The 19,085-nt window shown below is 37.4% G+C and overlaps 2 protein-coding genes and 1 long non-coding RNA gene across 10 annotated transcripts in view; 2 read left to right on the plus strand and 1 right to left on the minus strand.

The window, feature by feature from the left end:
* LOC122075994 (60S ribosomal protein L35-like) overlaps positions 1-19,085 on the plus strand; it is a 23,149-nt gene that overhangs the window by 2,658 nt on the left and 1,406 nt on the right. Inside the window, exons 4-5 of one of the 5 annotated variants that reach the window (XM_042641246.1) lie at positions 507-615; positions 1,279-1,577. In XM_042641246.1, the coding sequence (XP_042497180.1) occupies positions 507-581 (75 nt within the window). In that variant the 3' untranslated portion in view covers positions 582-615; positions 1,279-1,577. Of the gene's footprint in view, positions 1-506; positions 616-1,278; positions 1,578-19,085 lie in introns of those variants that run through there. The other 4 variants (XM_042641245.1, XM_042641242.1, XM_042641244.1 and 1 more) reach the window with 4 other exon arrangements.
* On the minus strand, positions 4,521-10,165 carry LOC122075995. Its single transcript, XR_006139407.1, has 4 exons — positions 10,042-10,165; positions 8,203-8,270; positions 4,725-4,786; positions 4,521-4,615 (listed from the first exon to the last, which is right to left on the minus strand). It is a non-coding gene; the product is annotated as an uncharacterized LOC122075995 (long non-coding RNA).
* Positions 5,913-10,631, plus strand: LOC122075993 (anthranilate phosphoribosyltransferase, chloroplastic-like). Of its 4 annotated transcripts, XM_042641238.1 has the most exons (12): positions 5,913-6,312; positions 6,578-6,591; positions 6,670-6,973; positions 7,077-7,220; positions 7,329-7,490; positions 7,618-7,701; positions 8,810-8,998; positions 9,192-9,282; positions 9,445-9,504; positions 9,656-9,774; positions 10,086-10,220; positions 10,339-10,631. In XM_042641238.1, the coding sequence occupies exons 3-12, from the start codon at positions 6,779-6,781 to the stop codon at positions 10,378-10,380; spliced, it is 1,221 nt and encodes a 406-aa protein (XP_042497172.1). In that variant the 5' UTR covers positions 5,913-6,312; positions 6,578-6,591; positions 6,670-6,778; the 3' UTR covers positions 10,381-10,631. The 4 variants fall into 4 exon arrangements, with proteins under 4 accessions (XP_042497172.1, XP_042497171.1, XP_042497174.1 ...); XM_042641237.1 differs by lacking the exon at positions 6,578-6,591 and having other exon boundaries at positions 5,914-6,312; XM_042641240.1 differs by lacking the exons at positions 5,913-6,312; positions 6,578-6,591 and adding an exon at positions 6,461-6,577.

The raw sequence follows: 19,085 nt of genomic DNA on the forward strand, positions 1-19,085 counted from the left end.
GTGGGGGTGGGGGGGTATTGTTGGTAGCTATTTCTCAAGGATTTTACTATGTTACGAGAAACTTAACTATATTTTGGCAGTTTGGGGGAGCTTTTATGGTTTTAGATCCCTAAAGCTGAATGGGTTGTTATTGTTATTTTTTCCCCTTTTTTTGGGAGTGAGGGAGGGGGGGGTGGGAGGTTGGGATGGATTGGGGGTGTTGGAATCAGACATGGTGTGATTGCTTATGGATATTTGTGGGTTCCCATTGAATATTTAATTGATGTATGCAATTCTTGCCGATCTAAGCCCCGAAGTAATAATTAACTATAATGAACTTTTTCGGACTATGACGGTAATAACATTCAGATTGCAGATTATTTTGGTTTTGCAACAATATAGTAGGTGGTATGCACACGCATGTGTTAAAAACACCAAGCATGAAGGAGGCATATTCGCAATTACATATGTCAATATACATGAGTTGGCTTCTAATTTGGATATTGGTTGTCATTTTTTATTTTCAGGATTCACTGAAGACAGAGAGCCAGAAGAAGAAAGAGATGTATTTCCCAATGAGGAAATATGCTATCAAGGTCTGAGATAGCTGCTCCGTGGGTGGTAGTCAGTTTTCGAGTATGAATTTTTGTTTAGCTTCTTGGTTGCACCAAATGTAGCTTATTACTTATCACCAATTAAGTGTTCACGATCAATTTTCTTATACCTTGAGATACACATCAGTGAACAAATTTGTGTTTTGCAGTTGTGGGTCTTGATTTCTCAGTTGTCTAAAATTGTTTTATCATCATTATGTTGTAAATCTATTCTTTTGGCCATATACTATGGTCTCCTTATCACTCCAAAAACCTCCGGTTGCCGATTTGAGACGATAGGAAACCCTCTCAATCCCTGGTTCCTTTCAGGGGAAACACGCTATAGTGTCACCAACCCAAAATTGGTGAAATGGTTCGAGAGAAAAAAAAAAAAAAAAAAAAAAATCTAGAAAAGAAATTAAAAGAGATGAAATTGTGAGAAAATAAAAAAATATGTATGTTTGGTTATCATTAGAAGAGAAGGAAAGAAAAAAAGTTTTTATATTTTCTTGTGTGTTTGGTAAGATTTTTTATTTTTAGAGCAAATGAAAACTTTATAATTTTCAAGGGGAATTTTGAATTCAAAAACTGATGTCCCTTGGATGCCAGTAGATTTTCCCCTTTTTACATGCTACAATAAAGAAACACCGCCTGAGACCACTAGTTTTTTAGAATGCTTGAAGATTTTCTCATGAAACTATTTCAGGTTCTTTGTTTCCTCATACAGGTTTATGGACCTGGAGAGACAATGACCGGCATATGCAAACAAGCAATCGACTACATCATTGCAGCAGCATAAATGATAAATTCCAAATATAATGTTCTTGGAACTTCCATTATTTTGCTGTTGGTTTTCAATTTCCGCTGAGTAGTAAACTATCTGCTGTTAGCATTGTCTACTATATTAGAAAGCTCAGGAAATTATGTTGTATGTTTTCTGCTTTTGGTAGAACAAGTTATGTTGTACAACTGTTCTTTATTGTAATGCATCCTCTGTTCTCCAAATCATTATTCATGGATATCCTGCAAGGATCCCAACGGCTTTTGGGGGCATTAACCAAGAAATGCAAGGATACACATCTTTTTTTATCGATCTGATCTCCGGGATGGAGATGAATCTTCCAAAAGGAGAAGATAGAAGCTCTACAAGAACATTCATATTGTAGCAGAGGCTCCCCACAGAATCTGTGAAAATTGATAATCCGAAAGCATCAATCTCTTTATTTTTTATTTTTTATTTTTTATTTAAGATTAATAGTTGTGTTATTAATTCAATCAAGAACTTAGAGCCCGTTTGGTATCGTTTTTGTTCTAGAAATTCCGTTTCGTTTTTGCAGTTTCTGTGTCGAAATGCCGTTTTTAAACGATTTAAGGTTGTTTGGTGAATCTGTTTCTGGAACAGTTTCAGAACAGAAAAATGACAGTTCTGCCGTTTGGTAATGCTTGTTTGAGAAACCTTTTTTTTTTTCAATAATTATAGAAATAACATTAAAATAGGTTTAGAAATTACTAATCCTTTGGGACAATAAAGTATTATATACCAAATAAAAAAAAATAGTTTCAAAAGGATGAATAAAGTACAAAATTAACAATGTCTTGTCCAAGTTAATTATTACATAATTCCTCAAATTTTCACTTTTTGTCCAAGTCTAAGGACTTGAATGCATGGAGGATGTCTTTCATCTTATTTGTTTGGTCCGCTAATCCTTTAAGTGTCTATTCCAGATATCCTTTCATGTACTCGTTTGAAGTGGACGGTGGTGTAGATGCTGTTGATGTTGAGCTTTTTGAAAATAACATATGTTGTATGGTAGAGATATGCATTTCATCTTTTAACCATACAAACACACCACATCCATGGTTGTCAGCCTATGTCAAATAATAGATGTGATTAGGGTTGAAATTTAATATCAAATTTAAAAAAAAAATCTAAAATTATCTATAGGTATAGATCAATCATTGAAATAAATTATCCCAGTTGAATTAGGGCAACATAGAAATTACTGTCCCCTTTCGATTCCTATGTCGAGTTTGATCCTCTCTTGGAACTACCACTTGGATGTAAGTATCATCTATGGCGCCAATACAATGCTATGACAAATATTGACAATTAAATGGTTACTACATATAAAAATATAAATATTCATATATTTAATTACAAACATGTATCATATTAACATATTTACCTTGAAAAAAGCTAGTATTTCGGGTTATGTGCAATCTCTGCCGGTATCATACTGACCATTTTTTACAGCTTCTTTCATTGCTTCAATGAAAACAATGGTCTTAAGTTCTGACCACTTAATAGTAAAGATGATATTTTGACATAATATTTAGACATTATAAGTTCGCGTAAAAAGTTAGCATACTAGGTTATTATACATTCTTCAATAATACAAGATTATAAAATCAATGCAATTTTGAGATAGAAAGCCCAATATGTATCTCAAACTTCAATTCAGTTGTCATCAATTAACTTAACCAATAATGTTTCCTTTTCTAATTCATTATGAATAACAAAGACTAAGTACTAAAAAAGGAAATAACAAAACTCATCTTTTGAATATGATACAAACATTTGTAAATAAAACTTACATGCATGCAGGAAAATCAGCTTTGAAAAATTTCCCAGAATAACAATTTCTAGTACTAAAGAAACAAAAAGTAATATAAGCATCATAAGACAAAGAACTTCCAATCTAGTATCCATTCAGCTAAAGGGTTCAATCTTGAGGTACTACCAAAACCCTAACAACAACAAACTTAAGGAGTAATAAAAAAGTGCTGCTTCAACAAGATGAGCCAAAGGATGAGAAAACATCAATAATTGCAAAGACAAAATACGTCATTTTCCAATTCACATGCTATGTTTCCTTAGTTTTAGTACACTTTTCTGAAAACCAGATGTGAAATTCCCCAACTCAAAGAGCATATATCTTATCTGAACAAATGAAATTTTAGTTATGTTTTTGTCCAAACATTTGTAAATGAAAGTCAAATTTATAAACTAGTTATTGAACTCTTCCAAAATGAAAACCACGTTTGTTTCATATCTTTGCATCTGGTCAACAACATATCGGAATAGGGCAGGGCTGAACCGGGTCTGTTACAGTGGTTTGTTCCTTGAAGCTGAAGTAAGGTTTCCTAGATCAACAAGGTATTTCCAATAAGAATAAGGTTGAGTTGAGTTGTTCAATCTGAAATCTGAATTTTGATTTGTGATTTGTGAGTAGGGAGTCAAACCCAATTCCTCCCTAAGACCCTGATGTCTTTTACTTTTAAGGGTACGTAATTTTACAGAAGCTGTTGTCATGCTCTTGCTTCAGAGGTTGTAGACTTGTACAGGAAGCAGAAAGGTTTTTTTTTTCTTTCTTGATGGCTGCTTTTCTAAACAGATTAACCATTCTATTATTTGTTTTAAGTCCAAAATCTAATCAAGAGGATTCAATTTGATGTTCAGTACCATTGTCTTTTGTCCATAAAATCATAGCCAAGCTTTTAGTCAACAGAATGAAGCAAATCCTCTCAAATATCATATCTCCAAATCAATCTGCTTATGTGACCAACAGACTAGCTAATTCAAGATATATTTCTTTTAGAACACAAATCTTTTCACACCTTTCATATTATGGGCTAAAGATTGGAAGAAATTATAACTTTTTGGCTCTGCTATATCACAAGAAGCAAATATATTGAAACCGACTTTGCAAGACTATTGCAATGCCTTGGGTTAGCAATTGAATCTAAAAAAAAACTAAAGAAAATTCTGAAACAGGGCACAAAATTTGCCTTTCTAGAATATCTATATGAAATTTCAGATCTGAATGGAAACTTTCTTCAACATCAACTAATGGAATTACCCACCTCATTAAATTGTATAAATTCAACTCAATGAGGAATCAGCAGAGAAGCTAACGAAAGAAGAAATTGTTAAATTCTTCTTACCTGTTTGAGCGAAAACGAGTAGAGATCTGAGTCTTCAAAGATGAGATTTGAGACTTCTAGAGGTGATCGACGAGCAGAGATGAGCAGTGGAGTTCTCCCTTGAGAAGAACCATACAAGAACCTTCTGGTTAGAGTTTGTGCGAAATAGAGAATAGCAAAGAAGAAGAAGAAGAAGAATGAAGATGAAGAGAGAAATCGAAGATGTACCTGCTGTGTCGAGGAGTGAAGGTTGATCGTGCTTCTTCTCTAGCGATCGTTCTTCTCCAGTTCTGTGTGCACAAAAGTGAAAGGGTGAGGTGAAGAGGGTGAGTGATTATCGGGAACGAGGGTTCAAAATCGTTCCTCTTTTTACAAGTTTGGAACGAAACTACACGGACAGAACGACAATTTTTCATTCCGTCTTTTGGCCTCCAAATCGTTTTTTTCCCAATTTTTATTTCAAAAAAATTGAAACACATCATAAGGTTGTCAAACAGTTTTTTTAGTTTTTTCATTCCAATAGAACAAAAAAATGAAAGAAATATTTTTTTGGAACGATACCAAACAGGCTCTTAGACAATTAACTACATAAAGATTCATATACTTTTGGATGCCAAAAGGGCTCTTTATTAACCTAGACTCAACTCTGACAAGTAACTCTCATCCATGGGGTTAATTTTCAAATGTTTATTGCTTTCCCTCTATGCAAACTTAGAAATGAAGATGTATTTCGCACAAAAGTATAAGGAACAAATGTGTTTGATTTTGCTCATCCTATAATAAATAAAGGTAAGAGTAGATATGAAATGGAAACGTATGCATAACCACGAGGAAGAAATCAAACAAAAAATCACAAACAGTATGGGGACATTAAACATGGTTTGGTACAAATGTCAACATCCACCTAAGAAAATCAAAGATGTTTTCACTTGGTTAGAAAAACAATTTACACCACTCTCTACGTCTCCTTTGCTTGTATCTAGGGTTTCCCCTTCCATCCTTTAGGTAATATGAGGAAGAAATCAACCAAATAATCATACATAACATGATTTGGCCTAAATGCCTAAGCCAGAAAACACGCTACATTGTAGTGATTATACACCAGTCTTCATGATATCTCTTATTAAATTCTGAAAACCCTAAACCTTACATAATTACAATTTTACCACGTAATGGATCCATTTTAGTATTTTATGCTTCACAAACCTTCTTTGAGCCGATATGATGGCTCATAACGAAAAAAATTTGGCTGATGCTTAGGTTGCAGCTAATACCCTGTTGGCAACCAAAGAAATGAAATAATTAACTTCCCTCTAGGGTTTGTAAATAACCTCCTAGCTTATTGTATTTTTCCTTTTAGATTCCGTTTCTTTGGCTGTCAAAGGGGTTGCAACAACCCAGGGAGAGCAGCTAAATTTCATTTGCAGGAAACGGCCTAGAAAAGTTCTAAGACTAGGAAGGAAAGATACTAGTTATCTGCAGAAACAAGATGAACAAGAATGATGTTGTTAGTAAGGTAGAACCGTGGAAGACGAAAGAAGTCAAGACGACGAGTCACGGGACTCGAGAGTTTCAATTTTGGCTGTTTTGGAGGGAATTTGTTTTTCCGTTTAAAATTATTTATTATTTATTTAGGAAACCGGTGATGGAGGTAGTGGAGGTCACTCACCTTCTGTTTCTGGTACTTAACAGCTACCACTGTCCAAAAGTGGCAAAAGCTGCACTGTTTGATTCTTTGCTCGAACTGTTTCGGCAAATCCTTATAAAACAAGCCGCGATCCATAATTGAATTTCTATTGCTAGTGAGAGACTGAAGGTATGATCTGATCTTGAATCTTTTTTTTGCATTCAGAATCTTCATTATTTTCTCTAATTCTTGTCTTAGTCTCTTCCACTAATCAATGCGGTCTACTTTAGGATCGGGAGATTTTAATTTGATTACTGGGGATGGCAATGCTTCCTGTTTCAATCTCCTTTCCAAATTTTTTTTCTTCTTTAAAACTTGAATTTACCTCCAGAACACTACAAATATGTTGTTCTGGTCTTCTGGACCATAATCTACATCGACTTCTTTGCTGTAGGTTGTGATTATGGGGTACCTTACGTTACAAATATCTCTACATACTCTGCCTATGTGTCGGCTACTCAGGCGATTCAATCACGTTTTTGACAGGTTATCCAACCTTGATCACCATTGCTGCTGCGGGGGCATCCCATAAATTTACCTTATCTTGTAGTTTCGACTCAAAGAGCTGCGGACCAGTTTTCTGAGCGAGTTTGTAATGGCAACTCATGGTGTCCACATTCCGGCCTTTTATTCTGCCATTTTGAGGCCTCCAGGGAAGCCATTTGAGACCCAGAAATGTTTTTTCTCTGCGCCGGGCGTTCAAATCAAGCAAAGGGGCTTAATGGCTTCTGTGACCAGTGCACCTCGGGTTTTGCACAGTCCCTCACATTCAATAGCATCCTTTAAGGAGGTTTGGAAGTTGTTTGCTAATTTCATTTGGGTCCGGTGTTTTGCTTTTTACCTTCGATTTTATCTTTTAATTAGTGATGGAAAATATCTCTGTGGTCTGGCAGTTGATTGAATCTCTAATAACTAAGGTAGATTTATCTGAGGACGAAGCTGAAGCCTCTCTTGAGTTTCTATTGAATGATGCTAATGAAGCATTGATCAGTGCTTTTCTTGTTCTCTTGAGAGCCAAAGGGGAAACATTTGAAGAAGTAACTCCTCCAGTTGTTTCTTGTAAAATTTAGTATCTGTTTTATTCTTTTAACTAGGTCAATCGTTTCACGTATTTTGATGGGATCAATATATGTTTTGAAGCACAGATTGTCGGATTGGCAAGGGCGATGATCAAACAGAGTGTGAGGGTTGAAGATATGGGCGATGTAGTTGACATTGTTGGAACAGGTGGTGATGGTGCAAACACAGTTAACATCTCAACTGGTGCTTCAATTCTTGCTGCAGCTTCTGGTGCAAAAGTTGCTAAGGTGAATCTCCTTTGTCATAAGATTTTGTTTCCTGAAAATGTTGTTAGTTTGATCCCTATTATGCTATTAAAAGGGGAACATAAATAAATAAATAAATGACGCAGCTGACATTATTTCTGATTTGCAGCAAGGAAACCGTTCCAGTTCTTCTGCTTGTGGAAGTGCAGATGTGTTGGAAACATTGGGAGTTGTCATTGATTTGGAGCCCCAGGTTAGTGTAAATATTATGTTATTAATTGGTGAACCCCCCAAAAAATCGTGTATATCCAAGTGTATGATGTGATCAATGTAAATATTGTGTTATTAATTGGTAAACCCAAAAATAGTCTTGTATATCTAAGTGTGTGATGTGAACATCATGATTTTCTTTGGCATAGTTCTGAGAATTTGAGAAGCATTTCTCAATGGTTGCAAACCCAACATATTTTTTTTTTTTTTTTTTTTTTTTTTGCACTATTTCTACAGGAGGTTTGAAAAATTATCAAGAAACAGCCCTACTGCAACTGACCATAAAAGTGGAAGGAAGCCTTCTTTGTTTCTCAGAAGAAATTATTGAACCTCATTGTACAATATTTGAGACATAAGAAGCTGGAGTCTGTTAGTTCTTCAATGGGTTCTGCAGGGATCCAGTTTAGTCACATCGAACAAAAAAAGCATGAGTTATATCACTCTACACCTAGCTTTATTCATACGACAAAATAGACTATTTTACCTGGACTCCCTGGAATGGTTGTCAGGCGTGCGTCCACTTATGTTTCAAGTGAAAATTCTTTTACCTGCCTGACATATTAAAACTCAGTATTAATTTGTTGTTGCAAGTGTATTTATTTAGAGATTATATAACACATTAATTATCCAGCGTGCTTGAATACAAATTCTGTTTTATTGGCTTTCAATTTCTTATAAAACCATGACGGGCATTATATGACATGGATAATTGTTTTTTCTTTTTAATGAATTCTATCATAGTATCCCTAACTGCACTATAGCTGACAATTTCCTCTCACTTATGCTCTATGAGGTTATTTCGTACTATATCTGGTCAATAATTTTTACAGTTAGTACAATGGTAAGTAACAGGCCTCACATGAGAATGCCTTGCGTTCAGTTTCTTGCAACTACGACAGGTGAATTTTTGGTTATGGGGTTTTCATAGAGTTAGATAAAGAACCTCCAAAGTGGACCTTTTGAGTGTTCTCTAACCATTTAATGAATTCTTTATTGTATTCAAAGAGCATGTGAACTTTTGTGTGTTAACATTGTTTTTTTTTTCAAATATAATTTTTTTAGATTTTTTTTCCCTTTTATTATGGAACTAGGGTGTAGAGAGATGTGTAAAGGAATCAGGCATTGGTTTCATGATGGCTCCAAAGTACCATCCGGCAATGAAAATAGTTGGTCCTGTGAGGAAAAAGCTTAAAGTGAAAACTGTGTTCAATATCTTGGGTCCTATGTTGAATCCAGCACGGGTACCTTTTGCAGTTGTTGGTGTATACAAGGAAGATTTAGTAAGTTCTATATAATGAATGATAACAGTATTAGGTTTCTTTTCATCACTATTGGCTTTACTTTTACCTCTTTATATTGATTGTGTTTGATCCAAGTTCAGCAGAAATAGACTTCAGCTCCAATTTTTTTCAGCTTATTATGGCATTGTCCTTTTCATTTAATTTTCTAATTATATGTTGAATTCTTGCATAGGTCACAAAAATGGCTAAAGCACTGCAAAGATTTGGCATGAAGAGGGCATTGGTTGTAAATTCAGAGGGTTTAGATGAAATGAGTCCTCTTGGTAGTACCCTTTCTTTTTATGATTCAGTCTTCGGGAAGTTCTTATCTAAAATTTGCTCTCATTGCCTCTGCTGTTTTCATGGCCTATTTCTTATCTTTTATTCTCTATTTTGCAACAGAAAGAGGACTTACAAACCTATTGCTTTTATACCTATGTTGGCAGGACCTGGCGTGGCCCTTGATGTTACTCCTGAAAAGATTGAGAAGTTTTCTTTTGATCCATGTAAATTTCTTGCTATTACTAGTTTGTTTCGGTTTATGGTTCTAATATTACACTGAACAGAGGTCAAAGTCCCCTTGCTTTTACCTATTGCTCTCTCTTCCACTCCATAGTTTTGAGATTCTAACCAGACCCTAATGCTTGATGTATACAGTGGATTTTGGGATGCAACGATGTACACTGGAAAGCTTGAAAGGAGGAGGCCCAGATTATAATGCAGAGGTACTGAGGCGTGTTCTATCAGGGGAGAAAGGATCTATTGCAGATGCATTTGTAAGTCTTTTGTGCAATGCCATTTTTGATAGGAATATTTAGGCACCAAATTAAATGGGTTTTGGGAAAGAAAAATTAAAAGGAAAACTTTGAACAATTTTTTTGATCAGATGATAAAGAAGGTACCAGGCAGGTTCTTTCTGTGGTTTCTCCTACAAGAGTTTGATTGAAGGAGCACAGAAATGTCATTAAATTATCAAAATATAAAATCCTCTTTACTTTAAAGGTATTAGAAAGCGTATTATTGGGTCACTGCTGGTCACATACCTCTGAGAGATCATTTCTCCTATTTTTCATGAACAATTGAACAGATACTAAACGCAGCAGCAGCTCTGTTAGTGAGTGGGCGCGTGAGGAGCCTGAGTGAAGGTGTAGCCCTGGCCAGAGAAACACATCACTCGGGGAAAGCTCTCAAGAACCTCGAGTCTTGGATACGCATCTCCAAGGTAATTGAAGATGTCTGGTTCGGGATCTATTTTAGACTTGCAGATTGATAATCTGGATCAGTTCTGTTCGTACCCTGATGTGCCCTTCCTTTTTGCATTTGGTTCGTGATAATCACAGGAAGAGAGAGAAGTAGCTACCAGCATGGTTGGTTCAAATTGATGGTGTTGAAGACGGAATCCTATGAAAAACCATAGCAATTAATGCAGGGCCCAGAAATCAACATGATCCGGTGGAATGTAACGCAACAGATTATAAATGAAGAAATTTAAAATTAAGTGATCGAATCTATGGAAGGCTCAGGAGATATTACACCATGGAAGCCGGTGGACCACTGTTAAACCCTGCCTGGATCCGCCATGACTAGGAGCTTGCAGGGGGGCTACAATTTATAATTATATACTATATGCAATAAACCAACATAACTGCTTTGGCTTTTGGGTTATCGATATTTGTAAATTGATTTTAATTTCTGTTTTCCTTATCCCTTTAAGGAGTAAGTGTTTTTCTCTTATCCTTTTTACAGAACAAGGAACCCATAAATATTTCTACCCACCCACACCGATTTTAATGATTTGACTTGTCAAACATTGGAACCATGGATGGTGGATAAGGAGCTGCATGTTCTCCCCTACCCTCCCCGGATAAAAATCCTCTGTTTTTCCAATCTTCTGTTTTTCCATGTTTTGCTAGGTGCAGAGCGCGACACGTGGATGATGCATCACCAACGGTCAAGATTAGATTGGTTTGAAAGGGTTATTAAATCCGGTTTAAATGGATGATTCGAACCACCATTTTTGAACTGGTCCTTTACCAAACAACTCATTTGCAGGTTTTTGAATTTCAAATCCCTAAAACCCATTTTTGAATTTCATTCCCCGCTGGTTGCTTTCTCTCTGAGCAGCGAGAGATGTGAGGGACATAGAGACGGATGAGAGAGAGCGCGTCGTGCGAGAGAGGGCAACCTGCAGGAGATTTCCATTCGTGAGCTTCGAGTGAAGTGAGGGACAGAGAGACGGTTTCTCAGAGAGAAAGCAACCAGCGGGGAATGAAATTCAAAAATGGGTTTTAGGGATTTGAAATTCAAACCTGCGAATGAGTTGTTTGGTAAAGGACCGGTTCAAAAATGGTTGGTTTGAGTCATCTATTTAAACCATATTTAACAACCCTTTCAAACCAATCTAATCTTGACCGTTGATGCAAAACTGGACACGTGTCCTCTTCTGCAGGTAGCAAAACATAGCAAAACAGGATGAAGAAAAACAGACGATTTTTATCCTAAACGGCTTCATCACCTGAGAGGATGGGGGGGGGGAGCTGATGATCTAAACGCAATGATGTGCGGTGGGTAAGAATTGATACATGATTCCGAAGGATAACCGAAATATCAACATCGACTGATAAAAAAGAAAAGTTTATAAATAAGGACTACCTTTCCCTTAAGCTACTGTGAAGGGAATCCATTGATCACGACTTTCAAATGAACAAGAGAATGTAATGCACAACACAAAGGGCATTTTCGATTATGTCAAATAATCTTCCCTAAGATGATGGTTGAACCCTTTACGGTTTGCGGTGGAGGAAAACTTTCTCTAATAAATAACTAATGAAATTGTGGAAGATTTTGTTACATGATATCCACTACTTTAGGTTATCCTTTAATTTTTCTTTTCTTAATAATTTGCTTCCAACTCCGAAGAAAGCTTCTACCTAAAAAAAAACTCCATAGAAAGCTCATGCCCAACAACATGAACTCATCAACCCTTTGGCGGTTCAGTTCAGCTCCACCAACTTATCCCATATAATTTGCTCATTCCCATATCTCTTCCACACTCACGACCACCACCACCACCACCACCATCTAGAGTCTAGACTACTAATCTATTACTACCATCTCAATGACATCCATTTCTCCTTTGGCTGCCATTCTACCAACTTTGATACTATGCCTCTTCCTAGTCATTCCTCAGGAAAAAGCCGTAGGCATGGGCACCGGAATCCAGCCTTGTCAATCTCACAGCTATCCTTGTGACTGGTGGTCAATACACCTCCTTCATTCGTCTCCTACAAAGCACCCAAGTAATTTATCAGATCGAAAACCAGCTCAACAACTCCAACGGCCAAGGCTTGATGGCTTTTGCTCCGACCGATAATGCATTCAACAACCTCAAGCCAGTTACAATCAATAGCTTCTCTAACCAACAACGAGTGGAGCTTTCGTTGTACCATGCGTTGCCTCACTACTTTAGCTTGGCTGGTTTTCAAACGGTAAGCAACCCAGTGAGAACTCAGGCAACTAGTCAATATGGTGCAAGAGATACACAACCGATTGACTGTCTCTAGCGGCGTTTTCAAAACGCCACTCTACAAAGTTGTTAGACAGGAATTCCCATTGAGTGTTTACGAGGTGGACAAGGTGTTTTTACCTAAGTCTCTGTTTCCGGTGACGGCACCTGAAGCCATAGCCACTGACAGACAAGGGAGAGAGGAAGATCAGAGAAAGAAAAGAAGAAGAAGAAGAATAGGAAGATGATGATGGGTCGCTTGTCTCTTATCTTGGTCGAGTAGGAGGCTGTAGATGGTTGCAGCGGCGATTTGCACAGGGGTGGGCAGGTAGTATCTGATGAAATTACCGAAATATCATTTTAAATGTCAAGATCCTAATAAAGAAAAGGGTAATTTACAATGCCACCCCTGGAGAATGCCCGTTGGAACACCCCTCACTTTCATCAAATTAGACTCAGACTCCCTATCGTCAGTCTCTGTTAAGTGATGCAATGAAATGACAATTTTGCTCTTATGAGTAAAACACCATTATTTTATTATCGCAAAATTACCCCTCTCTCTCTCTCTCTCTCTCTTTCGAGCCGTTGATTTCTCAAAAATACCCCTTTCTCCCTCTCTTTCGTCGTTGATTTTCCAGAAAACCTGCTGCTCCTGTTCCTTTGCTTGGCTTCTTGAAGATCCCTTGCTCTTTGACGATCCATGGTCCTTGTCTGATTTCTTCTTTTTGCATAGTCTTCCAAGAGCAGCAAAAACATTAGTACTATTTATCCCAATGGGGCCGTCGTCCCTTTTGCTTCCACCTCCCACCATTTCTGTCGAGATCTCAGATGAGCGGCAGCTGTGAAAAAATATCGGCAAACTAAGGTGTCCAAAGCGCCGCAGTTTCCATAGAAGCCTAGGGCAATTTGAATTGCAGGCTCAGAATATTAATTACTCGGAACTGGGAGAGAAGACAAACAGCTAGTCAAGTAATTAAAATTTCTCAGAGAATATTAGGGTTTCAAACCAAGAAAAAAAAAATTGAGATCAACACTCCTATACCAGAAACTACTACAGATTTCCAGGTAAATTTTTATAGAGACAAAATAAATAGCAATTACTTTGCAAGATTAGGATTTCCTAGAAGTTTGGGGTCTCTAGTTTCTACAAAAACCAAGAGTTTTCTACAGATTAGGGTTTCAAGAGTAAAACAAGGCACAATATGAAAAAGACACAGATTATAGAAACTCCCAATCTCTCTTGGCACTGCTCGATGAAGCCTCAAAGAAATCAGATTTCTGCGGCCGGTACAGAGTTTTTGGGACAAATGAATTCAAGAAAGCTCAAAGAATTTTAGTATTGATTTCTCCCAGACAAAAAATATTGAAAATTTTGGGGAAGATGAGATAAATGTCTGAAGAACAAAGATCTCGATTCGATAATGCAAGGAATGCGGAAATTGATATAGAAACACCAATTAGACTTTCGAATGAGAAGAGTTTCCGAAGAAATTAATGCCCTAAGTGTACCGATTCAGGGTTTTGAAGGTTGTAAGATTGAGGCCATACATAGCTTTCGCCGTCGCCGGAAGGGTTGTGGTGAAATCGATTTGGGACCACAAGGGTTTGGTATCAAATTATCAACGGTAAGGGTAAGGGTAAGGGTAATTTTGATATTTCATTATTTTTAAGGGCAAAATGGTATTAAGAAAAAAATATGAATTGCTGATGTCAGCGTTCTTAATATATTTTTTAACATTAATTGACGGTAGGGGGGTTGAGTCTAATTTGGTGAAAGAGAGGGGATGCTCCTATAATACTGGCATTCTCCAAGGGGTGGCCTTGTAAATTACCCTAAAGAAAATGAAATATCTAGTTTGAGGCCCGATCCTCTCCAGAACCATGATCTCTTGTAGACCCACACCCCTTGGATGGTGTGAGATTGTAACAAGAGGACGAGGTCCATGAAGCCCCATATTACTCATCCTTTTATAGCTTCCACCAATCAATAAAAAAACGTATTTTATTCACCAATATGTTATTTATTCAAAATTTACCCACCTTTGTAATTACATGAATAATAACAATTCAATGTTATTCCAATTACATGGGTTAGGTACATGGATCCTTCCTCTCCACTTATTTTTCCAATTGTAACCCAACCTTGTTACTTGAATAACAACTTATATATATATATATATATATATGTGTGGATCGAAATCCTCTGTTATTCTTGCATCATGCAATTCTGTGTTATTTCACCTGCAGAAGACGATACGTGGTCAAGCTGAGGTGGACGGCTCAGATTCGAAGAGAGAGGAAGCTCCACCAAAACCGGATTAGAAACTCTTAAACCTAATTATGCAGCCTACGGAATCTTGATATTAGTTAAATTTCCATCCCTCAAAGGAGTTGGCAAATTGTCCACTGAGGGCAATACTATCGTCCCACCGCAACAACAAAAGAACGGAGCGGCTGGTTAGATACCCTACCCGAGCCCACCGTCTCATTGACATTCAATCCTACAGTCACCACAGCACCCTGAACCACATCCTCCTCTATCTCTTCCGCAACCACTATCGAAACCATAGTCCTTGGAATGAGGTGGGGTTCCTCAAGGAGGAAAGGATCTCCCGCCCATTCAACCCTCGTGGATCACCAATCGCCAACGTTTCTTCTTGCGGAGACACCCTTGATGCACCCTCTCTCATTCTCCACTCTCAATATCTGATCCGATTCAGATCTCTTGAAACATGCTCATATTTCGTCTTTTTTCTTCAATCATTGGACCGTAGCTCTAATTCTCTCCTTTATTCTGAACCCTGTCAAGATCGAGAGCTTCAGGCGCAAGAATGGGGAACAAAAACCCTAAATTGGGAGACAGCTTTCAGCGAGCTTCGGCGCAAGAATGGGTAACAGAGAGAGCTTTGTGTGTGTGTGTGAGTGAGAGAGAGAGAGAAGTAACAGAGAAATGGGTCTTTATATCTGTTCATACCTGGGTTCAATCTTAATGCTTGGTTCGGTTTAATTTTTGGTAGGTCATAAGGATTCTGTCTTAGTTCTTTCTACCATACCTTTTTTAGGGATTAAATTTAATTAATATTAAATGTGAAAATTCAAAAGAATAGAAAATAATTTCAAATTAGAAAATTAGATTGGATTTTAGTATCCTGAAAAGCATGGTAGATTAGAATTTAGTTTCAAACAATCATATTTAGTCCACGATTTTTACAGAGCAATCGTATTGAACAAGTTTTAAACATGTATTAAACACGTTTTAAACACGTACCGTATCATTGCAGTACGTGTTTTATTACACCGGATTATTTGAAACGTATTATTACCATAGAATTCATTTAATTGCGGTAAATATCCGTTCCCGTATTATTGCCGTCCCCGAACTTACTAATTGTGAGAGAGACATGTTTTTGACGATCTATGTTCTTGTTGTTGAGATCTAATACTGGTTAAATCGATTGATCTCTGAAACCATTTAAGAATTCTTCCAAATCATCTCTCTCACTCTCTCTCTCTCTATATCTGAATGTACAGTGACTTACGGCCCTTTCTCAAACCTAGGTTTGTGATATCATAATACGAGCAGGGGCTTTGGCTGATGTGGTTTGAACAGGGATTTGCAGTCCCCGACGAGGTATCTCTCTCTCTAAAGACTAATCAGAGACAAGGGATTCAGCTTCCGTAACCATATGCCTTATAGAGAATGCATATAGGAGGGTACGGTAACTCACAGGGTCTGGCTCAAGGCAAGCTGCCTTCATCTTTGCAAAGAAATTTGCTGGCATGGAGAGAAACAAGAATGTTATATGTTCTTTTGTCTGGACGGCATTGGAGTTCTTCCATCTTCTGCATCAAGGAAGCCACTTTTTCAAACAGGCCATGGCTCCCACAGATGTGAATCATTGTATTGAAAGTCAGTGTGTTTGGGACAATCCCTTCCCTTAGCATCCAAGTTAAAGTATCAGATGCTTCCTTAAGTTGACCAGCTTTCCCTTACGTGTCAATCAAATTATTATATGTGTATGAACTGAAAGAGGTATTAGGTTGATACACAGAACTGTTTATAGCACTAGCCGTGGAAGTTCTTCCTCCATCATTAGGTATTTTACCAGATGACCACTTCTTAAAGAATTGCTCAGCCTTTTCAAACTCTCCAGCCTTCTTATAGGTTTGGAGCACAATACCCATGGTTACCTCATCAGGTTCCATCCCTTGCTTGTTCATCTTTTCCAGCCGAAGAATCATTTTTCCTTGAGACCACCTTTGCCATAAACATCAATCAAAGTTCCATAGGTAAAGTTTGGGGGTATTATTTTTTTGGTCTCTATTTCTTCCCAGAGGCTCTCAATCTGGTGCCATCTCTGTGCTTTTCCCAGAATCCAAAGCATGATGTTATAGTGAATCACATTTAGTTCATAGCAGCCTCTCTTAAACCACTCAAAGATCTCAAGAGCTCTTTCCCAACTCGACTGCCCCTTGATAATAATGCTCCTCTCCTTATTATTGAGGCTCTCTTCCCACGGCCTCAAGGCCTCATCCAGATCTTTAAAAGTTTCTAGAGCTTGCAAGATTAATGGAATGCGTCCTTCATAAGTGGCCCATTTTGTCGAACACTTGGTCCCCCTCTTTTGCTTTATATTTTTAGTCTATCCTTTATATTGGGTTATATGCTGAAGTCTTCTCTTTGACTACCGTAGATATATATTCACCTTGTGTATAGGTATGCTCATGTAATTATCACCCTTAAAAAGACTTTGGGTTGCCTTTTGGAGCTTCTCTCTTTGTCTCTCTCTCCCTACAATGGGGTGGTCTGTTAAAAGGTGGAAGTAGCAGTGGTAGCAATGGTTATTGAGTTCTGGGTGTCTGTTTCCTGTGTGGGAGCAATGGTGCCAAAAGTAAAAAATTTTATTAGATGTGAATATTAGGTTTCCTTTTGTTGTTTCTTACCTATTGAGTCATTTCACCATCTCGCATAAAGTCATCATTTTTCTGGATTCCTATGCCAAGGAGGTCCAGATTCCCAAAATGATCATATCTCTCTTAATAATGCAATGTTGCAATTTTCTTGTTTAATTGAAGATAAACATGCTAGATAAGGTGGCTGACTTTTCACAAAATTATCCTGAGAAAGTGTATAAGCATTTCACGACATTGTTAAATAACTCAATATTTTCAGCTTATGTTAATTGCATGTTGGTCATCATGATTTTCTTACTGCATAATTTCTCTCAACCAACCAGGTGGGAGAAACCAGGCCATAGTCCACTCTTTGGATATGATTTCTGGTACCAACCACGCCATGGGATTATGATAAGCTCTTCGTGGGGAGCTCCGGCTGCTTTCACAGAAGGATTCAATCCTCAGCATGTTTCAGATGGTCTGTATGGAAGATATTTACATGTATACAGCTGGCCTGAAGGTGAACTAAAACAAACCATGGATCTTGGCAATACAGGGCTATTACCATTGGAGGTGAATACTAGAAACATCATCTACGGGTGCTTCTTAATCTCCTAGAAACTCTTATGCCTTTTGTCTTTTGAGTTTCCATCTATTGGGATATAATATATAATTTGAGGACTATTACATGAATCGTTTCATTCATTTGCAGATTAGGTTCTTGCCGAAAGGAAATGAATTATCATGGCTTATGATTAAGGTTGGAGAATATTTTCTTGTGGGCATAAAGAGCAAAAATGAAGTTAATGGAAGAGAAGATTTGACTTAAGAAAGGCAGAGGCAAAATTATTTGATTGCCACTTTCTTTAGTTTTGTGTTTCTTCTTTTCCTAATGGATTATTTTATGTGAAAATATAAATTCTATGGTCTTTGCCATTAAGTCTTACAAAGAAGGAAAAGGTGCTTCCTCTTTCCCATGCTTTTAGTAGATAAAAGGATAGCCCTTTTCATGATCCTTTGTTTTTTTGCTTCCTTGGTGAGGTTGAAAGATGGTTCAAAAAGGAGAAAGGATAGAGAGACAAGACGTTGAACAAAAGTGATGAATGGTTCAAAATATTCAAAACAAGAGAATGCGTGCATGCAACTGCTACACTTAGTCGCCACAAGCAACCAACAATAGTGATGAATGGTTCTGGACTGTTGTAAATAACAGTGCTTTCAGCAGCTAGTTCCAAAACCCAACTACCCCATCTCTCTTGCTTTGTTTCCTTTGCACACCAAGTGCACCAAGCGTATGAAACTCAGCTGCAGTTGACATACTAGTGATTGTCCTACAAGATCACTTCCTTATACACATGATGGTGATAGGTAACTTCTCTCTGGATATAAGCAGGTTGTGATCTTGAAGCCCTTGGGTGGAACAGACTTTGCATCTTTTCTTATGAGGTGACACTTGGAAAGTTAAATAAGACCAACTGTGACCAACATGTTTATCATGTCAAGGACCTGGGGCAAGAATTTGATCCATGTCCTATTTCTAACACTCTAGTTATCTGTCATCATTCCAATGTAAGGAATAACCCTTGGATATTTGGATGGTCTTCTACTTTACAATTCTTATCTTCTTTCTTTCGTTCTTTTCTTTTTCTTTTTCTTTTTCTTTTTCTTCTTTTTTTTTTTTCATAT

Source organism: Macadamia integrifolia, chromosome 4, assembly GCF_013358625.1.
Source record: "Macadamia integrifolia cultivar HAES 741 chromosome 4, SCU_Mint_v3, whole genome shotgun sequence".
Taxonomy (NCBI): Eukaryota; Viridiplantae; Streptophyta; class Magnoliopsida; order Proteales; family Proteaceae; genus Macadamia; species Macadamia integrifolia.

What these genes read in the sequence shown, in the direction of transcription:
- LOC122075993 (XM_042641238.1), top strand. Translation starts at nt 6,779, where the DNA reads ATGGCAACTCATGGTGTCCACATTCCGGCCTTTTATTCTGCCATTTTG. An exon ending in GTGTATACAAGGAAGATTTA is followed by an intron (nt 8,999 to 9,191) that starts GTAAGTTCTATA and finishes ATTCTTGCATAG; the next exon opens with GTCACAAAAATGGCTAAAGC. An exon ending in AGATGAAATGAGTCCTCTTG is followed by an intron (nt 9,283 to 9,444) that starts GTAGTACCCTTT and finishes CTATGTTGGCAG; the next exon opens with GACCTGGCGTGGCCCTTGAT.